This window comes from Gymnodraco acuticeps, unplaced genomic scaffold, assembly GCF_902827175.1.
Source record: "Gymnodraco acuticeps unplaced genomic scaffold, fGymAcu1.1, whole genome shotgun sequence".
Taxonomy (NCBI): domain Eukaryota; kingdom Metazoa; phylum Chordata; class Actinopteri; order Perciformes; family Bathydraconidae; genus Gymnodraco; species Gymnodraco acuticeps.
The window spans coordinates 251679-277081 of record NW_022990304.1 but is presented as its reverse complement, the minus strand read 5'-3'; the positions used below and the strand labels follow the sequence as shown (position 1 = coordinate 277081).

General features: G+C 41.3%; 1 protein-coding gene across 1 annotated transcript in view; it reads left to right on the top strand.

Moving 5' to 3' along the window:
• LOC117550312 (adhesion G protein-coupled receptor F5-like) overlaps positions 1-17247 on the top strand; it is a 31566-nt gene extending 14319 nt beyond the window's left edge. The window contains 11 exon segments of the mRNA XM_034222688.1: positions 92-182; positions 1681-1813; positions 1815-1904; positions 3915-4079; positions 4757-5372; positions 7772-8553; positions 8681-8707; positions 13216-13230; positions 16361-16420; positions 16538-16601; positions 16686-17247. Of these exon segments, the coding sequence (XP_034078579.1) occupies positions 92-182; positions 1681-1813; positions 1815-1904; positions 3915-4079; positions 4757-5372; positions 7772-8553; positions 8681-8707; positions 13216-13230; positions 16361-16420; positions 16538-16601; positions 16686-16756 (2114 nt within the window). The 3' untranslated portion in view covers positions 16757-17247.
• The last annotated feature ends 8156 nt before the right edge of the window (positions 17248-25403 follow it).

Sequence of the window (25403 nt, the reverse complement as noted above, 5' to 3'; positions counted from 1 at the left end):
TCTTATTAGTGCTTCATCAAGGGGATATTAATGGGTTCCAGAACTACAGAGTATCATAATCTTAATAATAATCTTTTCCTAATTTTCTTAGCTTCTGCTTACCGCGAGTTCTCCTCCCTTTCCCAACTCGCGCTGATCTCTCTCCCTCTCATCATCTTCCTCACCACCAATATCGGCCACGGGTGCTGAAGATGGACCTGCACCTGTACTAAACATGTAGGTTATTTTGACACAAGCGGCAGCATCAGCACGAAGGGCCTGCTTTTTTCTTGCCCGCAATTTTTCTGCTCCCCCTTTTCGCTTGGCCTTCGCCTTCTCCATTTCTAACTCGAATTTTTTTTTTTCTCGACAAAAAAGCAGTTTGGCTTCAACGGCCGGCTCACCTCCTGGGGGCGTGATTTAATGATGCACACCGAGCGGCCCAAAGGGGGAGGTGATTAAAGATTTGATTGGGCCGGCCCAGTGTCAATTACTAAAAACATTTAAACAGAGGGCCAATCTACCCGTCTTATGGGCCGGGACTTCAGAAAAAAAAAAAAATGACGTGTCGGCCCAAAAGGCACATCGGCCCACCGGGAAAATGCCCGATATGCCAGATGGCCAGTCCAGCCCTGCTCATAACTCAACCAACTACTGCTGCTGCTACCGAGGCTACACCTGCAGTAACAACGATGACTGCTCCTGGGAGAGGTCTTTTTTATTGACAAAAATGTAGTTATCAGGCTCTATGTAGCTCTTTGCTTTATAACATCTCCATTACCTTTTTTTGGTAAATACATATAGATTTTTATCTTTTCCCCTTGGTCACCAAGACTTGAAAGAAACTATTTTCTGATGTCAAGAGTCTTGTAAACTACTTTTCACTGTGGGTTTTGAATATATTTCTGAATGATAACATTCATGTGACATCCCTGCAGCTTACATATGCTGATAGCTAAGCTTGTATTAACCGATGATATTACTTTATTATGCAGCACAGGGTTAATTTAAAACACAGGCGAGCCAAACGTGAAAAAAGGGCTTTGACCTCAGGGTGTAAATGGACGTATATGTAATTCATTCAAAAATGAATTGATGAATTATAAATTGCAGTTCTGCTTGAATATAGCTCAGGCTATTTAATTGCTACCTTCCACATGACATCTCAACACTGTTGCTGAAAAGGATATTTGCATTTTATAGAGACATGGGTTTTATACCCTTGATCTGCAAGTCATGCAAACCAAATAAAAAAATGATTCACAATTGTGTCCTCTTCTCGTGGCTAGCTAGTATATTCTTTAAATCACAACAAACCGAATTGTTTGATCTTGTTTTTATTCTCTTTTCAAATAAATAGGGTTCAATTTGGAAATGACAGTGCAATTAAACAAGACGTTCACAGAAGCATTGAAAAATACAACAAGTGCTGAATACAACAATCTTAAAGACATCATGACTACATTGGTAAGTGCATTGATAAATACCATATCAAATTGTAACTTGTATTTTCAGTTGAATTGGTAATGTTATGAACCGTATCTCTCCCACAGTTAAACAAGGAGTATGGAGGAATCACAGGGTTTATTGGTGTTTCTGTGACAGGATTCAGGTATGGTAATTCTGGCATTTAAGACATATGGAAGCAGGAAATCTGTACACATTTGACACCACCATTTTGTTTTGTGTTTGTTCTTACAGAGAAGGAAGCATATTTACAGAGTTTGTTGTTGAGACTACAAAGGTTAATGCTGAAGAATTCGCTGAAGCAAATAAAGCATTTTCAAAAGCAGTAAACTCTACTATTGCCCCTGTCATTGGCTCTGTCAAAAAAAAAGATGGCGAAGTGTGATAATGGAAAGTGGATATTGTTAGAGGACACTTGCGTTATCAAAGTAATCAAGGAGTTGCTTGATTCTTCAGAGGTAAGTGATCAGCTGGGGATAACAATTCATCCCCATTTTAAATCTATAAAACACACAGTATACCATAAAGTTATTCAAAAAACGGTCCTATGTTCACTAGTTCTACGTAACCAGACAGTCCGTGTTGTGCAACAATTGTATCCAGGAACTATTTTCTTTCTAACAAACTACACCTGTCAACTCTGAGACACCATCTGTTCAACTAAAGTATGAAGAAAATCTAAACGTCAGGTTTCTTATAAATCAACTCAACAGCAGAAATCATTACCAGTTGCTCAAGATAATCCACTGACCTTGTGAGAAGTGTCATTTAGTATCTATTGTATTTCATCTGAAGTACATTCGCGTGAGAAAGTGAGAAAAAATGTACTATGCTAATTTGTTATAATATTTTGTATTGTTGTAAAAAACCCACGTTTTCGACCAACATCAGCACATTCCATCACGGCTTCTGCTGTCCAGTAACTTATTGTAACTAACTGACCACTGTTTTTATATAAAGTGTGGCTCTGCAGCAACACTTCTTTAATCTTTAAAGGAGCCCTATTATGCTTTTTGAGGGTTTCCCTTTCTTTTAATGTGTTATCTAGTTTTGGGTAAATGGTCTGCAAAGGCTAAATCCTAAAGTTCTCTTCAGTTCTCTCCAATATACTCTTTTTGGTGTGAACGCAAAATTTCAGGCACTAACGGAACTAAACGGGAAAAGTACGGGTAAAAGTACTCCGGTGTGAAAGTGCCTATTGTACGTGATAGGCTAAGGGGCGCGACATCTCTAAGCGATTGACCAATCACAACAGAGCCAGCCAGCTAACCAATCAGAGCAGACTGGGCTCTGGTTTCAGACAGAGGGTGAACATAGGTGCTGCAGCACAGGCAGTATGAGAAGAATAAAGAGCTTTTTGAACATTAGAGCATGGAGACATGTCCCAGTAGACACTACATACTAATATGAAGCTGAAAATGGGCATTATAGGGTCTCTTTAACAGATCCTTTTTTTGACAGATTCTAGGAGCAAACCCCTGGATTCATGTGGAAGTGCTTATTGTGGCTTACATTTTAAATAATGATGTAGATCATTGTTCATCACTATATCTCTTGTTTACTTGAGTCTTGTGCTAGAGCAGGTTATTTTGTGTGTATGCATAACATGCATTATTTGTATGCTTTGGCTAAAATGACTGTGCTACAGATGCAGAGCAGATGTGTTGTGAAATGATTCTTTTTACTGGCTCCTCCTGCAGCACACAATCATAGGTCGTATCAGCAGAGGGGGAAGAAGTACTCATATCTTGTACTTAAGTACAATTAGAAATACCACAGTGTAGGAATACTATGTTACAAGTAAAAGTCCTGCATTGCAAATGTTACTCAAATAAAAGTACAAGTACAAAGTAGCATCAAATGTAAAGAATAGTATCTCAACATGGTAATTAAGTACAGTAATTCGTACTTGAGTATGTACTTAGTAACTTTACACCACTGCATATCAGCTGTAACTGTTTAAAAGTAATACGCCTCCTCTCTAGTAAATCATCAATTTCAGGATTCACATAAATATCAATACTTTTTCAACAAAGATGGACAAACTTGTCAAAACTGTGGTGGCTCAGATTAAGTAGACTAAAGATTCAACGATTCAAAGGCTTTATTGTTTTGTGCAAAGTAGCTACAGTGTAGTTTTGGCAATGAACATCTTGAGTCCCAGGTTCCTCCAACTATGCATAATAAATATATGAGACAAAAACCGATAAAATATTTAAAAAACAATATTTATGTTATTATAATGTTTCAAAACAAACAACATTAAAGTTAATACGGGATAGGTCTCCAAATGGTAGTACCGAGTTTCAAAGCACACGGCCATCCCTCACAATCACATTCTTTTAGCCTCTTCTGTACTTTTGTGGCTTAAAATGTGCAGCTGTTGCCAGAAAAGAAACATCTCTGTATTTGTCATGGTTTACAATCTCTCATTATATAAATGTATGTGTTTTTATTATTTACTTTAGGTGTTGCAGGTGGAGGATGTCCCAGATTTTGTGGAGAAGCTAAGTGAAGAGATCAAAGTGATAAAGAATGATGTAACAAAGTCACCTAATACCATATCAACTATCGTGGAAATCCTGGGCAACATTGCAAATGTTACTCTGGAAGTCAATCAATGTGTCATGGAGGTAGGTTGAACCTGTCACGATCTGTCTTTATGGTGTCTTGTCTTGTTTCATGTTTTATGTTGAAAGGTCTTCACTTCCTGTCTTGCCTGTTTCTGTCTGCGTTGTGTCTTGTTTAAATCTGTCTGTGGTTCCCGGTCGTTAGTTTCCCTGGTGTGTCTAATTTACCCGATTGTGTTCACCTGGTGTCCCTGTGTTTTCTCCTCCCTCCTCACCTGTGTCTTGTTTCTGTGATTAGTCTTGTGTGTATTTAAGTTCTGGTTTTTCTGTCTGTCTTTGTCGGTTCGTCTTGTGTCATGACTAGTTCGTCGGTGCGTGTTCTGTTTTGTCTTTGTATAGCACCTAGCCTTGAAATAAAGGAATTCTCACTTTCATCTGCATTTGGGTCCTACCTGCTTCACACACCGTGACAGAACTGTCCAATCAGCATTATCTTAGTTTAGATATGTCTTTTGTGTCAACAAATGTGAACTGCTCTATTGAAACCAGTCCGATGTCGCAACAGCACATTGCAATTGGGGTTTTGTTTGATTCTAAAAAAACAATGTCTTGGCTTCCAGAATATCAATCTTTTATATCACATTGGAGTCGATGTGACTGATTTTTATAGAGCAGTTGACGTATATTTTTTTTATGCGGATGTACTGTAACCTCACAATTAAATCTGTCTTCATCTGCAGGGCGTCCTTCAAACAGTTGATTTCATTATTGGTGAGGATTCAAGAGAGTCCTGGACAGTTCTGAATGCAAACGAAAGCAACAACGCAAGCTCTGATTTACTGGGTTCGATGGAACTCCTCTCTGATCAAATAAATGAGACATTTACCGTTGAGACTGATGCAATCCTCTTCGACAGAAGCACCTTTGACAACTTGTTCTATGCAAATCTGAACACCAGCGTTGTCCTGGACATTCCTAACACCGGCTTTAGCAACGTCTCTATCACCACTATTACTTTCTTCACCCTAAATAATGTTATGCCAGTACGGAACTCCAGCTTTAACACCAGCCTCTTCAACACCAATAACACTGACCCCGTTAATGCCATCAACGCAGCTGTGGTGCTAATCAAAGTAAATGAAACGATTCGGAACGTTACTTTAAGCTACACCAAGTTAAACACGACTCGGACGCAAGATCCTCAGTGTGTCTTCTGGAACTTTAGACTGTTTGACAACAGGGGTGGTTGGGATAGTGACGGGTGTGAGTTTGTTTCTGATATAAATGACACAGTAACCTGCAGATGCGACCATCTCACCTCATTTTCAATTCTGATGTCAACTGGTATCCAGCGGCGTAGCTGTGGGTGGGCCTGGGCCTGGGCCCACCCACATGCACGTCTGGCCCACCCACAGCCAATCAGCGCTTCATATCGCAGAGCCGGGAAGCCCAGAAGGAAGTGCCACAAACTGCAGTTCATCTAGTGGCCGACAGGGGATGGATGCAAAAAGGAGCAATTCCCATAGACCCCCATGTTAAAATGCCCAACTTTACAGCAGAAATAAACATGTGTCTAGCCTGGATCCAATAAAACGTATTCTGGATATAGTTAGATTCCACCTTCATGACAATGGAATAGGGAGTGCATTTTTTTACCGTGAGTTTTTATAGTAAGTAAAGTAACTTTTGCCGTGAGTGAATGAAAGTATTATTTCTTCTTGAGGTCTGCAGTTTAGCGTGTACACATTTGCTGAATATGAAAACACTCAGTGTGTGCCCACTGTGCGACTGTCAAGGATAAACAACCTGTGCCCCCGATATATGTTGTATGTATTATTGCTACACAAACATTACATTGCAGTTTAAGTGTCGCCAACTCCATTTAAGAGATCTCTCTCCCCCGTCTGTGTGCGAGGGGGCGGGGCAGTTTACACACACGCAGCTGCTACATGCAGCAACACACACACACACTGAGGAGATGGCGGAGAGAACGCGCTCCGAGGTGTGGTTAAACTATACCCGTGTCGATGTGGACAATACTCGTTACCAAAAGTGGAATAAGAGTTCAGCATGTGAGGGCGGTAACACGAGCAATGTGTCTAAACATTTAGCAAAAGTGCTCCACATCCAGACGGAGGAATGCACCGGGTTCGACTGTCTTTCTAGCAGCTCTGTAGCCGCATCCACGAGTAACGTTTCCACGTCAGGTGTTATGTATGCTAGCAGCAACACACCGAGTTAACTCCATGATACAAACACGGGTTAATGATTAGAGGAAACTGAGTTATTTATTTAGTTAAAGTTTCAGCTATTCTGTTTACAATTCTGTCATCAGATTATTTAATACGATTTGTTAAAACGTTGTTGTTTCTTTTGATGTGAAATATTATGTATTTAATTGAAATAAAAAGCAATGTTAGTTTTGTTCACAATTTGTTTAGTTAGTTTACTTTATTTTTTTCTCCAAAAGAACCGATAAGAGTAATGTTAAAGGACCGGATCGATAAGACATAGACATACTTTATTGTCATTTCAACAAGACACAGAGTGTACTATTAAAACGAAATGTCGTTGTACTGGCTTACAGGAACAGGATAATATAAAAACTTGCTAAAATTGTACATATAAATAAATAATAGAGACGTGGTGCTGATAAAATTAAAGATAAAGTGTGCATTTAAAATATAAAGACTTACTATACATATAAATAAAATAGACATACTATATAACAAGTGCTCTTTACACAGCGTAATGTAATCTCTGTGTTACTGGTCTACTTGCTATTCAGCAGTCTGATGGCATGGGGGAAAAGCTATTGCAGAATCTGGCTGTTCTGCTCTTAATGCTGCGGAACCTCTTGCCGGAGGGCAGCAGGGAGAACAGAGCATGGTGAGGATGAGTGGGGTCTTTAAACATGTTCTGGGCTTTTGTCAGGCAGCGTTTCTGAGCGGTGTCTCTGATGGGAGGGAGAGAAACTCCGATGATCTTCTCTGCTGTCCTGACCACTCTCTGCAGAGACTTCCAGTCTTTGGCGTTGCAGTCTCTCGACTAGATGGAGATGTCAGCACGCTCTCTATGGTTCCTCTGTAGAACGTGGTGAGGATGGGAGGGGGGAGCTGTGCAGGAAGTGTGTAGGCGCTGCTGTGCCTTCGTAAATAGTGATGTAGTGTGAGTGGACCAGGTCAGACTGCTTGTGATATGCACCCCCAGGAACTTGGTGCTGTCTGTAGTCTTCACTGCTGTGCCATTGATGTGGAGTGGTGGGTGACGGTGCTTTTTGTTCCTGAAGTCGACAATGATCTCTTTTGTTTTATCGACATTCAGGATCAGGTTGTTGGTGTTACACCAGTCTGTCAGATTTTTCACCTCCTCCCTGTAGGCCTGTTCGTTGTTGTCCCTGATGAGTCCCACCACTGTTGTATCGTCCGCGTACTTTATGATGTGGTTGGTACTGAACCTGGAGCATAAGCATAAGCGCTATCGATAAAAGTAGTAGTACCGTTAAAGCCTTAACGATACCCATCCCTATGTGGATGTCAGTTTTACACACATTCTGAGGCCGCCGTGCCTATGTTTTTGTTTTCACTGCTAATTTATGCTTATGTTCTATTAGTGCATTAAAAAAATCATTAAAATCATTAATGAAGTTTCAGCTCAGACCCCACGCTTAATATGTCTCCCCCTGGCCCACCTACATTTCTCCAGGCCCACCCACACAATAATTCCTGGCTACGCCACTGCTGGTATCCCTAAAGAATTCAAAGAACTCTTGGATATAATCACCTACGTTGGAGTTGGGATCACTTTGGCAAGTTTAGTTATATGTTTAATTATTGAAGGATACGTTTGGAAAGCCATAACTAAAAATAGCACTGCCTTCATGCGTCATGTTTCCCTCATTAACACTGCCCTCTCTCTGTTGATCGCTGACATCTGCTTTATCATTGGAGCCTCCATTGCCGACAACCCAGCTGAAAACCCGGGGAAGAATAACTATAATGTTCCAGTTGACTCTTGCAGCACAGCAAAAAATTGTATGCACTTGTTTTACCTTGCGGTGTTCTTTTGGATGCTGGTTTCAGGCCTTCTGCTACTTTACCGGACAGTCATGGTCTTCTCCCACATGTCCAAGGCAGTCATGTTGGCTATTGGCTTCTTATTAGGCTACGGGTGCCCTCTGATCATAGCTGTTGTTACTGTTGCCGCCACAGCACCAGGAGAAGGATACATCACGAACAAAGAAGCTTGTTGGCTTAACTGGGAGCAAACAAGGGCCCTGTTGGCGTTTGTGATACCTGCCTTAACTATAGTTTTTATCAACATAATTATCGTAATCGTGGTCCTGTTCAAAATGCTAAGAAGAGGCGTGGGAGACGCCGGCCAAAGAGAGGAAAGGCATACGCTGGTTGTCATTCTAAGGTGTGTGGCCATTTTGACTCCTTTATTTGGACTGACCTGGTCTTTAGGAGTGGGGACCATGCTAGATTTGACAAATAGAGGACTCCACATTGTCTTTGCACTCTTCAATTCACTACAGGTATTTGCAACCATTAAAAATAACCAAATAACAACTTGTTCTTACATAGCAGTATTTTTATATAATACCTATTTTTGTCAATTTCTTTGATGTTAAAGAAAAATGCGTGTTATTTCATTTTCCTCAGGGTTTCTTCATTTTAGTGTTTGGGACTGTGACGGAGCGGGTCACAGAGTGACTGACTCCGCCACTGACAGCCGACACACCAAACATTTCCTGCTCTCTTCCGTCAAATGAACCATGCAATTTCTTATTTATTTTTACTTTTGTAATTATGGGGAATGATTGTATTAAGAGGTGGTTAACCTGTTTTATGTTTGGGTCGGATTTTTATGTTGAAATGTGGTTTTGAGCTAATTGTGTCACCTGTTGACGGTAAGCCTGTGGGAGGGGCTATGGGCTCATAAGGGATGGGTTTTTTTGGACTGTGGCACTTTGAAGAATGTTGCAGTGAAGGCAACAGCTGGGACGTGTTCGGGGGTTTGTTGCAGAGAAGGCAACAGCCAGAACACGTTTACTCTGAATGAGTGATGGACGGCCTGTTTTTGTCTTTTATTTTGTTTGTTTAAGGTATGCTGGTTCGTATATTTTTTGTTGCTGTTAAGAATAAAGTTTTTTGGAGCGTAACCCAACCGACTAGGCCAGTGTTTGTGAACGGACAAATAGAGCCCCGTCACATATGGTGTCAGAAGTGGGATGGCTAGAGCGAGGAAGCTGGGCGGCGTTGCGGAGCGGCGAACGGGACTACGATCCCGGCGTCAGCAGCAGGAGGAGAGCGCGGCTGCCGGGTCGGAGCGGGCATGGGAGACTGAGGACGGGTCCTGGGTGGGCCCAGCGGCTCCTGCGGCCTCGGGGTCGGCCAGTGGACCAGGGCGAGAGGGGTTCCTGTTGGCGGAGCTTCGGGACCTACGGACTTCTGTTTCGGTTGGTGATCCGTATCTTCGGTCGGACTCCGATGGCCGGCCTGATCAGCCGGCGCCTGGGTGGAGGCACTGTGCGGTGCGGAGATTCCACAGTGCCAGTGCGGTGAGGACATGCAAACTGTTTGTTGCGGTTTGGGACGCATTGCCAAAGCGTGGAGGTGGCTGTTTGCCTTTCCAGGTTGCCGCACATCGCCAACCTTGGGGAGGGAGAGGATAATGTGACGGAGCGGGTCACAGAGTGACTGACTCCGCCACTGACAGCCGACACACCAAACATTTCCTGCTCTCTTCCGTCAAATGAACCATGCAATTTCTTATTTATTTTTACTTTTGTTAATTATGGGGAATGATTGTATTAAGAGGTGGTTAACCTGTTTTATGTTTGGGTCGGATTTTTATGTTGAAATGTGGTTTTGAGCTAATTGTGTCACCTGTTGACGGTAAGCCTGTGGGAGGGACTATGGGCTCATAAGGGACGGGGTTTTTTGGACTGTGGCACTCTGAAGAATGTTGCAGTGAAGGCAACAGCTGGGACGTGTTCGGGGGTTTGTTGCAGAGAAGGCAACAGCCAGAACACGTTTACTCTGAATGAGTGATGGACGGCCTGTTTTTGTCTTTTATTTTGTTTGTTTAAGGTATGCTGGTTCGTATATTTTTTGTTGCTGTTAAGAATAAAGTTTTTTGGAGCGTAACCCAACGGACTAGGCCAGTGTTTGTGAACGGACAAATAGAGCCCCGTCACAGGGACACTACTCGATTCAAAGGTATGTTGTCTTTAAACTAATAATTGTGGATAGATGATTGATTCCTCTTTTGATAGTAGTAGTAGAATTATTCAAATCCTTTAACCTGCCAGAAGGTTCAAATACAAGATTATAACTTAATATCATGCAATGAAAAATGACTAAAGTCATATCAGTTTTAGCATTATTGTTATCATATTTTATATTCCATAATGAGATTATCATGAAGCATTAAAACAAAATTATAGAGATTTCTGTTACTTTGTGATTTAGTGCCCCCAGTTCAAGATTTTATTTGATATTTACTCCATAACGTTGAGTGTGCATTTGTTATGTTAGCATTACTTAAGATACAAACTAGCAGGTTGACAACTTTGCTAACGGTGCTGTCTCTTGATGCAATGAAAGCCTTTGACAGACTAGAGTGGTCCTTTCTGTGGTCTGTGCTGGAGAAAATGGGTTTTGGTAATGGCTTTATACATATGGTTAAGGTGCTGTACTCTAATCCCTCAGCTCTGGTGCTCACTGGGCAATTATCCTCCGCGTTATTCCCTGTTTCTAGATCTTCCCGTCAGGGATGTCCACTGAGCCCAGCACTTTTTGCACTCTCCCTTGAACCTCTAGCCCAAATGATACGCCAATCCCCTAGTATACATCCGATTTCTGTTCGTGACACTCACCATCAGGTGGCGCTATACGCAGATGATATTCTGGTTTTCATGGAGAAACCGACTCAATCTATGCCTGTATTGTTATCTATTTGTGAGGAGTTTGGTTGTCTCTCTGGCTTTAGGATTAATTGGTCTAAATCTGCCCTCTTACCCCTTAATGAGTCAGCTAAAATGCTTCAATTTCCACCCAATGTCCCAGTTGTCCAGCACTTTAAATATCTTGGGATAGAAATGTTCCCATCGTTAAATCGTATTGTAACATATAATTACTCAGAAACATGGAACAGGATTAAGATGGATTTGGAAAGATGGACTAGCCTTCCGAACAGTCTTCGGGCCCGAATATCTATAGTCAAAATGAACATTTTACCCAGGATTAATTTTGTCAGCTCAATGATCCCCCTCTCACCCCCGGTTGACTATTGGAAAAAAATCCACTCTTTTATTTCGCGCTTTATCTGGAATTCAAAGCGTCCACGACTGAAATGATCCACTATACAGAGGAGGAGGGAAGGTGGTGGTCTGGCGGTGCCTAATTTTAAATTGTATTTTTGGTCATTTGTGCTTCGTCCGTTACTGGTGTGGCTTAACCCTAATGCTTCCGTTTCTTGGCATAATATAGAGGAAAATATCGTACAACCTTGGAACCTGCAGGATATCCTTTTTGCCAATTTAACAAATAGGCAATGTCAACTACGCTTTGGCCCTATAGTTTCACATCTCATCAAGATATGTCGCACAGCTGAATCACAATGTAAGATGTCCTGCAAGTGGCACACACTTTCTCCTATATATAATAATAAAGGTCTGCTAATTGGTGGGAGACCTGTCTCATCCTCTCATTGGAGCAACAGCCGTATTCACCACTTGAGTGACATTTATGATAACGGGGGCTTGTGCTCCTTTCAAGAAATTAAGAGTGCATTCAATCTGCCAGGTAGCTCGTTTTTCTTCTATTTGCAGCTCAGATCTGCTCTCAAGGCACATGGTGTCCCATGGCAACAACCTATACCCGTTCATCCTCTTTATAAGTTGTTTACTGTACAAGGGAAAAACAGGGGTATGGTGTCTACACTGTATAATTTCTTTCTGGAGGCTTCCTACGATAACCTACAGCTGGACAGAGTATGGAGATGTGACTGCCCAGTTTTAGACCCTGATTTCAGTTGGGAGGGTGTTTGGTCAAGCATAAAAGAAGCTTCTCGGAATCCCGATCACCAACAGATTCACTTTAACTATGTCCACAGAACATATCTTACCCCACGTAAACTTCACTGTATGAAAATGATAGACGATCCCTCATGTAGTTTATGCACTATGAAGTCCCCTGGCACGTTTATGCACATGATGTGGGACTGTCGCTCTATTCTGGACTAAAGTGGCTTCTGGCATGTCACGTGTGCTCTCAGTGACAGTGCCGGTGACTGCACCCGCTCTACTATTGAATGATCTGTCAAAGCTCAATATCACCAAGCTTAAGATGTGCATCTTACTAGCTGGTCTAACAGCTGCAAAAAAGATGGTTGCGGTTCGATGGAAGCCTCCTAATTCCCTCACCTTCAGACACTGGGTCCTTGCATCCCTGGATGTTGTTTATCTAGAGTTGTCAACTGCCCGAATAAATAGGACAAATGACACTAATATAAACAATTGGCGCTCTGCAGTCGATTCCTTCAAAGATCTTTTAGAATGATTTCTCCCTTTCCATAATCCAGTCTTTTCAATTGCGACCTTTGCGTTTCCCTGTGTGTGTGTGTGTGTGTGTGTGTGTGTGTTTATATGTCTGGGAGGGAGGGTAGGGTTTATTTTATTTTCGTTGTCTTGTGTGTTCTGAATTCTGCATTTTGTATATTTTGTAAGTAATTATTTTTATCTAATTTTGTTTCTCTTGTGTACTTTCAGTTATTTCATTTAAGGAAAAAAAATAAATAAAAAATGTTGTGCTTGTAGTTGTACATGTCGTGTATTAACATCAATAAAAATTTGATCACAAAAAAAACAAAACAAAGCCAAACATCAAGAATCAGAATCAGAAGTCCTTAACCTGTTAAACCCCAAGGCTGTTTTTCAGGTTTCAGGCTCGAAAATGACGTGCCCAAAACAAATGACTATAACTTAACTTCTAAAAGGGTTATATGATTCATTAATTTTATCAAAGCAAGGTTACATCTGTGAGTTGGATGTAGAAGTGTCAGAATCAATATAGATGTTTCTGTGTCAGAGAAAATTCAGATAGAACAAGGTCAATTCTTACCTCTGCCTAAAAAAAAACCCCATTACTTATAGTGAAAACCACCCTTGAATGATGGGATGGTAGACTAAAAGCTTCAGGAATCCAAAGTATAACATATATTAAGTACCCTGTATCAAGATTGAGGCAAAACAAGTGACATTTGACCTTTTTAGAGAGGTTTATTATTATTATTATTTTATTTAAAATAAAGTCTGGACTAACCTTTGGGCACATTTGGATACCATCAGTGCCCTTTGACCTTTTTTCAGGTACCATACTGTAAAAATCATTTTATTATCACTATAGGTATTCATTCCATCCAAAAACAAATGTTTTTATACAAAAGGAAAAAAAATGACGATGAGGCAGATGTTGATGGCTCTGGGGCAGCTGTATACTGATCTGATGCACGTCGTAGCTTCGATGAGGCAGATGTTGATGGCTCTGGGGAAGCTGTATGCTGATCTGATGCACGTCGTAGCTTAGATGAGGCAGATGTTGATGGCTGTGATCCAGAAGCCATATCATACTCGTCTTTATCACTGTGAAAACAAATGTGGAAAAAACAAATCGATTACTTTACTGGCTTACTCTTTCAAAAATGTAACTCAAATCAGAAATAATTCCTCTAAAACAACAGCAGAATATCCATTTTGTGTGAGTGAAATAACAGTATATCACTCACAATGCATGCCGTGTAAATACCGTCAGACTGGGTAGATATACAATACAGCTTTATGTATATACTGCCGTGTTATAGTCACAAAATACAATTAATCTATTGATTCATGTTCACCAACACGATTTTCCCATTGTTTTCGTGTCTCACAGAACGATTTCACTAGAACAACAAAGCAGCGTCCATTTTGTAGTTTGCGAGTGTGGAATTACTATAGATGAATACTATTATACCAAATACATAACTAATAGATACAAACAGAGAGAGTACATACCTTTCCCGAAGTTCATAATCAGGGTCTGATTCTGGCTGGAGTAGATCACCATCATCTGACGAAGAGTCAGTGAAAATCATTTCCACGGCCTCTTCTGTGTTATACGTCCTATTTCTGGCTGCCATTATTTGCTCAAATAAGTCCTAAATGCAAATAAATCCTTGTCCTTGTAATATTATGTTCTGTTGCCTGCTGTCGTCTCTGTCATCTCTGTGCGCTGTGTTCGTCGCTGTGTTCGTCGCTGTGTTCGCTGCTGCTGTGGTGCTGTGGTGCTGTGGTGCTGTGGTGCTGTGGTGCTGTGGTGCTGTGGTGCTGTGGTGCTGTGGTGCTGTGGTGCTGTGGTGCTGTGGTGCTGTGGTGCTGTGGTGCTGTGGTGCTGTGGTGCTGCTGCGTCATGCAATAGAACGAAGTGCGTAAAGGAGCCGGAGCTGGCATAATTTATACTACGCAGGATCCTATCTCTGGAACCCATTGGTCAATTTGGGTGATTGATACCTTTTTTGAAACTTTATAATATAATCCACTGGCAGTTCCTAAATCCGGCTAAACATTTACGTTGAGGGAGAAGTTTGCGTAAACAGCATGTGCGACAGCATTAGCCCCGGACTGCTAAACTTTATACCTACTCTGCGGCCATGAATGTAACGATGGATTATCAGGAACAATTCTAAAGTGACTAAGAGACATTGGATTAACCTTGAGCAGCGTTTGTATTCCCTTGAACACGACTTTTGATCACAAAACAGCAACGGTAAGACATAATTATTGTTATGGTTTTGAAAACTATTGTTGTTTTCTTACTCTGTTCTGGCTGCTAGCTCAGTGAGTTCTTGTCGTGCAGTGATGAAACATATACCAATGGAATATGTGGAGTCTCAGCTATCAGATGATACGTCGTTTGTGCGCAATATATGAAGTTTTAAAGATCGTTTTTGCTAGTTAGCACCGGAAGTAGCATTAGCCCGTTTTCGCTAAGGGCTCATTTGGACGCTTCTTGTAAGATTTGTGTTTTGTTTCGGTAAAAATGGCTCGTATCGGCAGGTAGCTGAGTTTCTTCCCGTTAATTGAGTGTGACACATTCATAGGTTTTTAAATATTAAGAAGCCCCCAGACGCTGTCTCCTGCAGTGACGCGTTTTTCCGCCATGGGGCGGGTCGATGGGGTTCAACAGGTTAACTGTCCAACGGCAGGAACATTTACAATGTTACAGCAAGCCCAGTGCCAAAGCAAGAGTACACAACACAATAAATAGAAGGCCGGCTAATCAGCTAATCTGGCTATTGACCCCGCCCACCTGTTTTATGTTCTGTAGTTCAGGCTGTGTTGACACCATTACTTTTTAATGGGAAAAAAGAAAAACAAATCCTCCAATTTTAACAGAATTGCTGGAAGAATGTTTTTTCGTCCACCATTTCGTAGTGAAGAGCTTTGGATCTTGGAAATACCGGCAGCCTAGTTTTAAGCCCTTGACTATAAGGAATATATACACATACGTGTGAAATGAACTTGCTCACTCCATTTAACTGGCTGCAATCTAATTACGAGAATGCACTCAAAGTAAAGATATAAATATAACAACATAAAAGCGTACAGGTAATGCCGTCTCAAGGGCTATGAACGAAAGACGGCACAGGATTAGCATGTATCAGCTTCACTGGAGCACACATGCCATTTTAGAATCATTAAAACTATCTTCCTGTCATGTAAGAGCTAGAATTCAAAGCTTAAAAACACACCAAATGGTTGGTGAAGCCATAACAGAGGGTCTCTATCTTCCTTGACAATGATGACATGCTGTATTCCAGCCAATCGTTACTTGCAAAAAGTATTCTGATGAGGTGACGCCATAGATGTTGCCATTGTGAAACATCCATTCATGCTACCCAGAGAACCTCAGAGAACTCAATGTTATTACAGTTGTTGTTCGGCATAGGTGGAGCTTGTTTTTACTGCTTCAAGCTTTGTTTTGCAATCCATTGTTTTTAAGGTAAACTGGTAATTGTTGCATGTGTATAGAGGATTTAAGGGCATATTTGTTGAATACTTATATATGTAATGGATTGGTTGGAAATAGTTCAGATAACAAAGTGTATCTCAAGGGCAGTGCTGGAGAAAATGTAGCCTACTGTGCGAATATGCCTAGCAGCCCCTCTAAAGCTCACAAGAGTGTTAATGCTAATTATAAAGCAAGGAAGCTTATTTTCTTTGTTTAAAAATGTTAATCTTCTTGAATGTTTTCTAAATCGCACATAAATTGATTGAGATTAATTTGATTTTCCTGTAGATCCGTTCTATCCTCGCAAGAAAATCAACTACAACAAGCACAGGCTCCAATACAACCAGAGTAAGTCATTTTAAAGTGTATGCAGTTTTTCTTGTTCATAATGTTTCTACCCATTAAATAACAAAGATATCCTGCAATCACCTATTTATACCATATAACATTTGTTTTCTACTTTAGAGTACAAGTGGGGGCATTTCCTCCACTGGACTCAACTGGTTCCATCGACTGCGTGGAAGAAGAAGCACGTTTTTATTTTAAATTGAGCAGTTCTTTTCATTTACTGAGATATATTTTCCCTAATAACAATTTGTTATTTGTCTTTCAGACGTCTACCAAGTGTCAGAGGCTGCAAACTCGGGGAGTGCTGGTGCGTCGGAGTCATTCTCCAATATCTAAATCAATGCATGGAACCGTACACTTTATTTCTTTAGGGCTATTTATTCAAAACATCTGACAATTATAGGATTTTCAGCACATAATCAGAAACAATGCAGTTTACTGGGATGATATTGTAAGAGATGGTGCAACAGACATGGTGAGTTTTTAAATCAGAATAGTTTAGGTCCTACAGGCAGCATTAAAAGAAGTGTCTATTGTAAAGGTACTGTTCCGTTATTCAAAGCCCTAGGAAAGCAAGAGTGACACAACATTGTGAATGAAACTTTGAAATTACATTTTATTTTGAAGTGTGAAATGTAGTGGTGCTCTGAATCAATGATGTGCAATGATCAATTATTATCTTAATGTACAGTCGTAGTGAATCATACCTACTAGCTTCTAGGTGTTTCATGATAACATTGATAATACCATGACTATGTTCCTGAGAAAAAGAGCATAATACTTCCTTCATTAAAAGCAAAACCTAAAAAATGTGTAAAAAGATAAATAGATTTTTACTAACAGTGTAGCTCAATAATGCATGTTAGCTAAACAGCAGCAGTTGTAAGAACAGCAATGAAATGAAACTTATGTAATGTTCATTGGCCTGCACCCCCCCCCAAAGAAAATGCTCGCCATGAAGAACTTTGCTTTTAAAATATGTGTAAAGTTCATAGACGTGTATATATAGTTATTTTAGTTTTTCATAAATGTATTTTTACTATCAAATCAAGTTTTATATATATAGCACATTTATAAACGATTTTTGGTCGAGCCAAAGTGCTGTACATGTAATAAAAATAGCCTACAGTAGAGACACTTTACAGCAAATACAACAGCACAGATTGTTAAGAATATCAGTATGAGAAAAACGACACCCGCTATCCTTAGACCCTCTGTCCTCAGACCCTCTGTCCTTAGACCCTCACATCGTACAAGGAAAAACTTCCAGAGAAAACCCACAGTTTAAAGGGGAAAATGGGAGAAACCTCAGGGAGAGCAACAGAGGAGGGATCCCTCTCCCAGGACGGACAGACGTGCAATAGATGCCGTGTGTAAATCAAAGAGATAATACATTTTACAGCATATAGACCGAATGTTAGGAAATGCATGTGTCTGTAATAAGAAGATGAATCCACGAGGATGTCAGCTACAATCCTGAGGAAGCCATCAGGGAAGCAGCATGACGAGACCCAAGGCAGGACCACAGAGACAGGTTCAGCCACGACCCGAAGTCCACGACTTAATCCAGAACTCGGGATAGAGGAGACCCGAGCAGTTCTATTAGCAGTTCTATTAGAAGTCCAAGGTAAAGGCACAGGCCGGCGCATATCGCTCATGGAATCCCTCACCGTATGAACTCTGACCCCTCAAGTGTACAAGTGAAGAGACACCATGTGTCAGCTCCTTTTAGAATATAATTTCTTCTCTTCTCAGAGAAACAAGCGTATGAAAAGAATAGCCAGGAAGAGAGGCAGAACGTGACTATGTAAATGCACTCTCCTAAATATGAAACGAGTAAGAGGTAAAGAAACACAAAGCCAGAAATTGAAAAGAAAAGGCACCATCATGCTTCCCCTTAGAATAGGGTGGAAATTATGAAGACCCAAATTATGAAAAGGGGACAGGGGATACTAGTGAAGAGGGACAACAGTGAAAAAGCCCAACGTATCCAACGTACTAGCACTCTCCAAAGAGACAGAAAGTCAAAGTATACGCCGAGAGGCACAACGTGACTACGTAAATGCACTCTCCCGTGTAAATTATTCAAGGGAAAGGGGGTGAAAAACTAAACCTAACCAAAGAACGAAGTAGAGAGGCCTAAATGCCCTCTCCTAGTTTCAGTTAAAGGAAAGAACTGGGGAACAAACAAGTACAGGAGGAAAGGCCCAACGAGTCAATGTCAACACACAATGTCAACTAGAATAGTTCAAGGTAAACAAGGTAGGAAGAATATAGTAAGAAACAGAGCTGAAAAGGCGTCCAAGAACGCTTTCCCTCTAGTCCAGGGTGAACATGTAGGATAAGAAAACAGAGATAGCGAGCACAACAACCTATCTCTTCGTCAGATGCACTCCCCCGCCTGGATAAGCGACTCTGTGCCCCATCCCCCTCTACCGGACCTTAGATCCGCAGAGGGAGAGGGGAGGGACCAACCCCAAGGGGGGGTTTACGGTTTTAAAAGAAAACCCAGCAGAGATCCAAAAACGGATGAAGAAGTAATTACAAAACGGTTTATAAAACCAAGAGGTTATTCCTCATATTCCTAAAATGTTCTAATCTAATTCAGGGTTATACCAACTCAGCTCCAAGCAACCAGACGTAGCAACCGGTCAGTCTAGTCTCTGAGGTCTCCCCGCCCCCAACCTACTAATCATACAAAACTGAAACCCCATAAAACCCCAATAATATTAATAACATTTAATAATATTAAAAGTAGTATCAATTCTGAGGATAACTAAATAAATAATTAAACAAAAGCCAGAGAGAAAAAGAGAGTTTTAAGTGTTGATTTAAAAAAAAAAATGAAATGCTTTAAAAGATTTAAAGTATTTTCTCTTATAACACAAAGTATTGCCTTTCAACCGTGTTCTTTTTCTGTAAATGATCAATATTTCCCAATAAACATACACATTAGAACACTATACATAACACATTTTGAAGATAGATTGGTTCTTTGAGAGTCAATATTGTGTTATAATGTTTAAGGTGACCTATTATGCAAAATGAACTTTTTGATGTATTTTATAAATAAATATTTGTCCCCGATGTTTAAGGAGACTTACAAAGTGTCAGAAAATAAAACCCTCTCTTTTCCTCCGTACCCATCTCTAAATACGGGTGTACCATGGAGCTGATCCAGATTTAGTCATTACTAAAATGTGGGCTGGCTTTACATTGAAGTCCTGGCAACGTTCCATATCAGAAACGTCTCTGTATCAGAAACAATGTGCGACGTGTTTTGGATATAATACGGTTTGTGTTTACATTAGCAAGGTTCATATTTTTGTAACTCAGCCAGTGTTCTTGGTTCTGGTGGACCCGCTGCCTTTTTGGGCTTCAATTCAACACAATCAAACTATTTTATGTTAAAATACTCAACAGATATTTACTTTTGTTAGATCACATTAATGAATGAATGAATTAAAGTGCTACTTGTTTTTTTGCCCGCTGACCGGCTGGTCCTGTGGCTCATCTTTTTTTTGTAACAAGCTGATGCTCAATCTCATCCTCTTCTTCAAAGCCACTGTCAGACTCAGAATTCTCAGAAATGTTATCCTCACTCTTACGTCCCCACTAAGGTCTAGGGGACCTGGAGACAATAACATACAACCAATAATTATGCGGGAGTCAGCGTAACAGTTTGCACAAGGTTTATTTTGTAAACCCAGAACCGAACAGACATATAACTGAAACCTTAGTTGGTGAGGAGGAGGAGGAGTCAAAGGATTGCACCAAACAAAAGAAACCAGCATAACAAAACCAGGCCTATCTCTACATCTATCCTTTGAAACCAAAACTCAAACAAAAACCCTCACTAACTAAACTACAAAGACTTTGACAAAACAATATACAGGGGTGGCAACAATCCGCTAACCTAGTGTGTCTAAACATTAGTTAGCTACGTGGTGAGAAATGTACAGGGTACCCCAGACTTACCTAACTCCTCCACCTCTCAACAAACACACTTTCAAAAAGGTCAGACAATACAAAGTGAATTAGTGGCTAAACACTGCAGGCTCCTTCATCAGCAACAGGCCCAGAGTGAGAGAGCGAGAAGACTTCCTGGGTGCCTCCTTTATGGTCGGCCCTGGCTGCTGATAGGCCAGCTGAGGGGGAGAGGATCCAATCAGCCATCAGACTCAGGTGCACAGGCAGATGCCGATCAGCTGCTGATTAGCTGTGCAGAAGACAGGGAGAAGAGAGAAACACAGGAGGGAAGGAAAACCACACCAGTACAGCCTGCCTGGCACGTAACACCCCCACACATATAAATCCAAACAGTATGTTTGGACCTGACAATGAACATTTCTATTTACATAGCACGAGATAGTGCATCGGCAAGAACATTATCGGACCCCTTTTTATGGCTTATGTCAAGGTTGTAGTTCTGGACAATCAATGACCAACGCATAAGGCGTTGATTGTGGTTGTACATCCTTGAAAGAAAAACCAGAGGATTGTGGTCAGTGTATACCTTAATAGGTTTACACTGGAGCCAAGATACACCTCAAAGTGCTGCAAGGCAAACAATAGAGCTAAAGCTTCTTTTTCAATAGTAGAGTACTTCAACTGATGTTTGTTGAACTTTCGGGAGAAGTATCTCACGGGGTGATCGATAGCCTGTGCATCTTCTTGTAGAAGAACAGCCCCTGTCCCAACTCCACTGGCATCGACCTCGAGCTTGAATGGCTTCGAAAAGTCTGGTGCAGAAAGAACAGGAGTACAACACAGAATACCTTTTAGGCTCTCAAATGACTTTTGACACTCACCGGACCAAACGAAAGGCTTTGAGGGACTGGTCAACGTAGTGAGTGGGTCCGCCACCGATGAGAAGTTTCTGCAGAAACGGCGATAGTACCCTGCCATTCCTAGGAAGCGGCGAAGTTCCCTCCTGGTGGATGGCACTGGGAGGGAGGCAATTGCCCTGATCTTTGCATCAGCATGGCACACCTGCCCTCGACCAACCTGCTGACCAAGGTAGAGAACGGTACCTTTTCCAAACTCACATTTGGCAAGGTTAAGCATTACGGATGCGGCCGACAAGCATTTAAAAACTTCTCTTAAGGTAGACATGTGGCTAGACCAGTCATTAGAATAGACAACAATGTCGTCCAGATATGCCTTACAGTTTGGAACATGTCCTAATACAAGATTTACAAGCCTCTGAAAGGTGGCAGGTGCGTTACACATACCGAAAGGCATCACAGTATACTGAAGGAAACTGTCAGGTGTCACAAAGGCCGAGATGTCAGAAGCACGCTGTGTTAAAGGAACTTGCCAGTATCCCTTTAACATGTCCAGCTTACTGACAAATTGTGCAGGACCAATTTCATCGATGCAGTCATCAATGAGCGGTAATGGGTGTGCATCGGGGACAGTGACAGCATTAACCTTGCGAAAGTCAGTGCAGAATCTGGGACTTCCATCTGACTTTGTGTCTAGCACACAAGGGGAACTCCAGGGACTGGAATTAGGCCTTGCAAATCCGTGTTTAAGTAGATACTCAACTTCCCTTTTCATAACCTCTCTCTTAACTGGGTTAACCCTGTACGGACGCTGTTTGATGGGCGAGGCAGGGAGGACAGCTACTTTAAAGAATCCTTTGACAAGAGATGAGTGAATATAAACATTGTGCAAAGGAGCCGCAACTAGTGTCATGCCTACCCCTTGAACAACAGCACTTGATCCACATGATGATCTGGAGGTTAAAGGTAAGATGCCTTCTCTAATAATGGACTGAGAACCTCCTGTGTCCCTAAGTACCTGTACTGGCAGCTGGTCTTTAGGATCCCCTGTTAAAGAAACAATGCCCTTGGAAATAAAGGGTTTGAAACAGGGATCAGGTACATAATCTTCCAGGGACATTTCTATGTCTGATGGGGAAACTCCTTTAATGAGTCCCATGCCTTTTGGCGTTTGAAAGCGTTGCGAAAATTGTTGCTTACGCTTTAAGAAATGACACCCTGAAATAAGGTGTCCTGTTTTATGGCAGTAGCTACACTCACGGGCCCCCCGTGGAGGTGATGGTGGTCCTCTAGACCTTTCAAAAGTTGTTGGGCCAAGATCAAGTCTTCCGGTTTGTGATATTGAAGCTTTATCTGGGCACAAGGGTGAAGAAAACACAGTCTTGTGAGTGAGCATAAATTCATCCGCTAAAACAGCTGCTTTTGCCAGTGAAGTGACCTTTTGTTCATTTAAGAATATCACCATCCTTTCAGGCAAAGAATTCTTAAAATCTTCCAAGAGAAGTAACTGACGAAGACTCTCAAAATGATCCTTCACTTCATTAGCCGCACACCATTTATCAAAGAGAATGCCCTTCTCTCGCGCAAACTCAACAAATGTCTGGGTAGCAGACTTTTTATGGTGTCTGAACTTTTGTCTGTAGGCCTCCGGCACAAGCTCATAAGCACGCAAGATCGACTCTTTAAGCACTTCGTACTGCAAGCTTTCTTCCAAAGAAAGTGAAGATACCACTTCCTGAGCCTTACCTACTAATTTGCACTGAAGTAGGATTGGCCACATGTCTTTAGGTCAGACTAGTGCGGTAGCAATTCTCTCAAAAGCACAAAAATATGAGTCAACCTCTGACTCTCTAAAAGTTGGCACCAAAGCAATATTTTTACTAACATCAAAACTTTTTGTATGCGAAGGTATTGACCTCTCAAAGGTCTGCTCTGAAGAGATTCTCAGGGCATCAACTTCAAGCCGCTTTAACGTGATTTCTTTCTCAGCTTCTAACTTGCGAATCTGCAGTTTGTGTTCATAGTCCGCTCTACGCACCATTTCCTTCTCCTGGAACTCCAGCTGAAGACGGGCAAGACAAACTTTTAGTTTGGCATTACTACTTGCACCTAAGCTACCCGGAGAGAAAGCCTCAAACCTAGGAAGCGTTGCAGGAGGAGCTTCAGGACTAAACTTGTCAACTCTAGGTGTAGCTAATACTCTTTCCCTATCATCTTCAATAGACTTTTCAGCCCTAGGCTGAGTTGACATGCTTGGGATTACAAGAATCTTTAACTCCTCTTGTTTTTGCAGGATTTTCTCTCTCATCTCTTTTTTTACTTTATACTTGTCTACTGAAATGTTAAAGTGAGCTGCAATACATAACATGTCATCTTTACGACAGGAATACAACTTATCAACACTTGGACTTTCAATAAAGTCCTGTAAGTCAAAACCCATTTTTCAGCCAATGTACAACACCTACAATGACTTCTCAATTATTGGTTGTTTTTAGCTCAGGAAAATAGATATCCCGGACGAGCCCCCATTCGTTACGTCCCCACTAAGGTCTAGGGGACCTGGAGACAATAACATACAACCAATAAAAAAATGAGGGAGTCAGCGTAACATTTACAAAAGGTTTATTTTGTAAACCCAGAACCGAACAGACATATAACTGAAACCTTAGTTGGTGAGGAGGAGGAGGAGGAGGAGGAGGAGGAGGAGGAGGAGTCAAAGGATTGCGCCAAACAAAAGAAACAAGCATAACAAAACCAGGCCTATCTCTACATCTATCCTTTGAAACCAAAACTCAAACAAAAACCCTCACTAACTAAACTACAAAGACTTTGACAAAAAAATATACAGGGGTGGCAACAATCCGCTAACCTAGTGTGTCTAAACATTAGTTAGCTACGTGGTGAGAAATGTACAGGGTACCCCAGACTTACCTAACTCCTCCACCTCTCAACAAACACACTTTCAAAAAGGTCAGACAATACAAAGTGAATTAGTTGCTAAACACTGCAGGCTCCTTCATCAGCAACAGGCCCAGAGTGAGAGAGCGAGAAGACTTCCTGGGTGCCTCCTTTATGGCCAGCTGAGGGGGAGAGGATCCAATCAGCCATCAGACTCAGGTCCACAGGCAGATGCCGATCAGCTGCTGATTAGCTGTGCAGAAGACAGGGAGAAGAGAGCAACACAGGAGGGAAGGAAAACCACACCAGTACAGCCTGCCTGGCACGTAACACTCACATTCTGAAACCTTTTCCTCTACATCATCATCAAATGGTTCTCTCTCTCTTCCAAAATCATTTGCAAGGCCCTCTGAGCAGAGAATCTGTTGGCCATCTTGATCAGTTGTGATAAGGACCCAAACTGGCGAAGCTTTATTTATTGTGTCTTGCCCCAAATTTGCAGCTTGGATAGAGTGTGAAAAAAATAAAGATTGGTTCCTGTGAGAGCAGACAGGTGTCGGTGCTTGAATTGATCAACAATGTTGCAACCTTGTGCGGGGGAATGGCAGGAGCAGAAACACAAAAGTCTCTCACACACACACACAGCCCAGAAAGGTGCAGAGGACCTACAATTTCCTCACTATTGTTAGTCCCGGGTCCAGTGAACCCGAACATCCTGTATGTAATGTAAATGTGTAGGGGGGGTGTACAGTGGGTGGTCATTGAACATGTGTTCTGATATGTGACCTGCTCTATCGAAATCACGCATTGACCCGAAGACACATTTTGAGTTGTATACACTGTTGGAAAGAGGATATTCCTAGCTTTCTAATGATATCAGGATTGTTTTTGTAATCCAAATATTAAGCAAAATATGTCACATTATATAATGACTGTCACTGAGTCATCATTTTGAGAAAAATGCCTTCAAAGTTTCCTCTTCTCTGGAATCCATCGATCTGATTGATTATTAGCAGCTAATAAATGACCAAAGTAGTACAGAGGAAAAATATTTTCGTTTGTATTACTTGTCTGGGGGAAGCTCGTGTGTGTGTGTGTGTATTTTTGCGTTCGTGTGTATTTGGTTTGTTTCCCGGAGAAAACACTCACGAGAAACACCGGTTAGGTTATGTCTAGAAAGGATCCGATACTGTTCTTAAAACGTTTTCAGCTGCAAGTTAGATTTTTTATGTTGCCAGAATTGTATTATTTTAGAGAAGGATAACATGCTTTATGTTAATAAAATTATGCAAATGTTC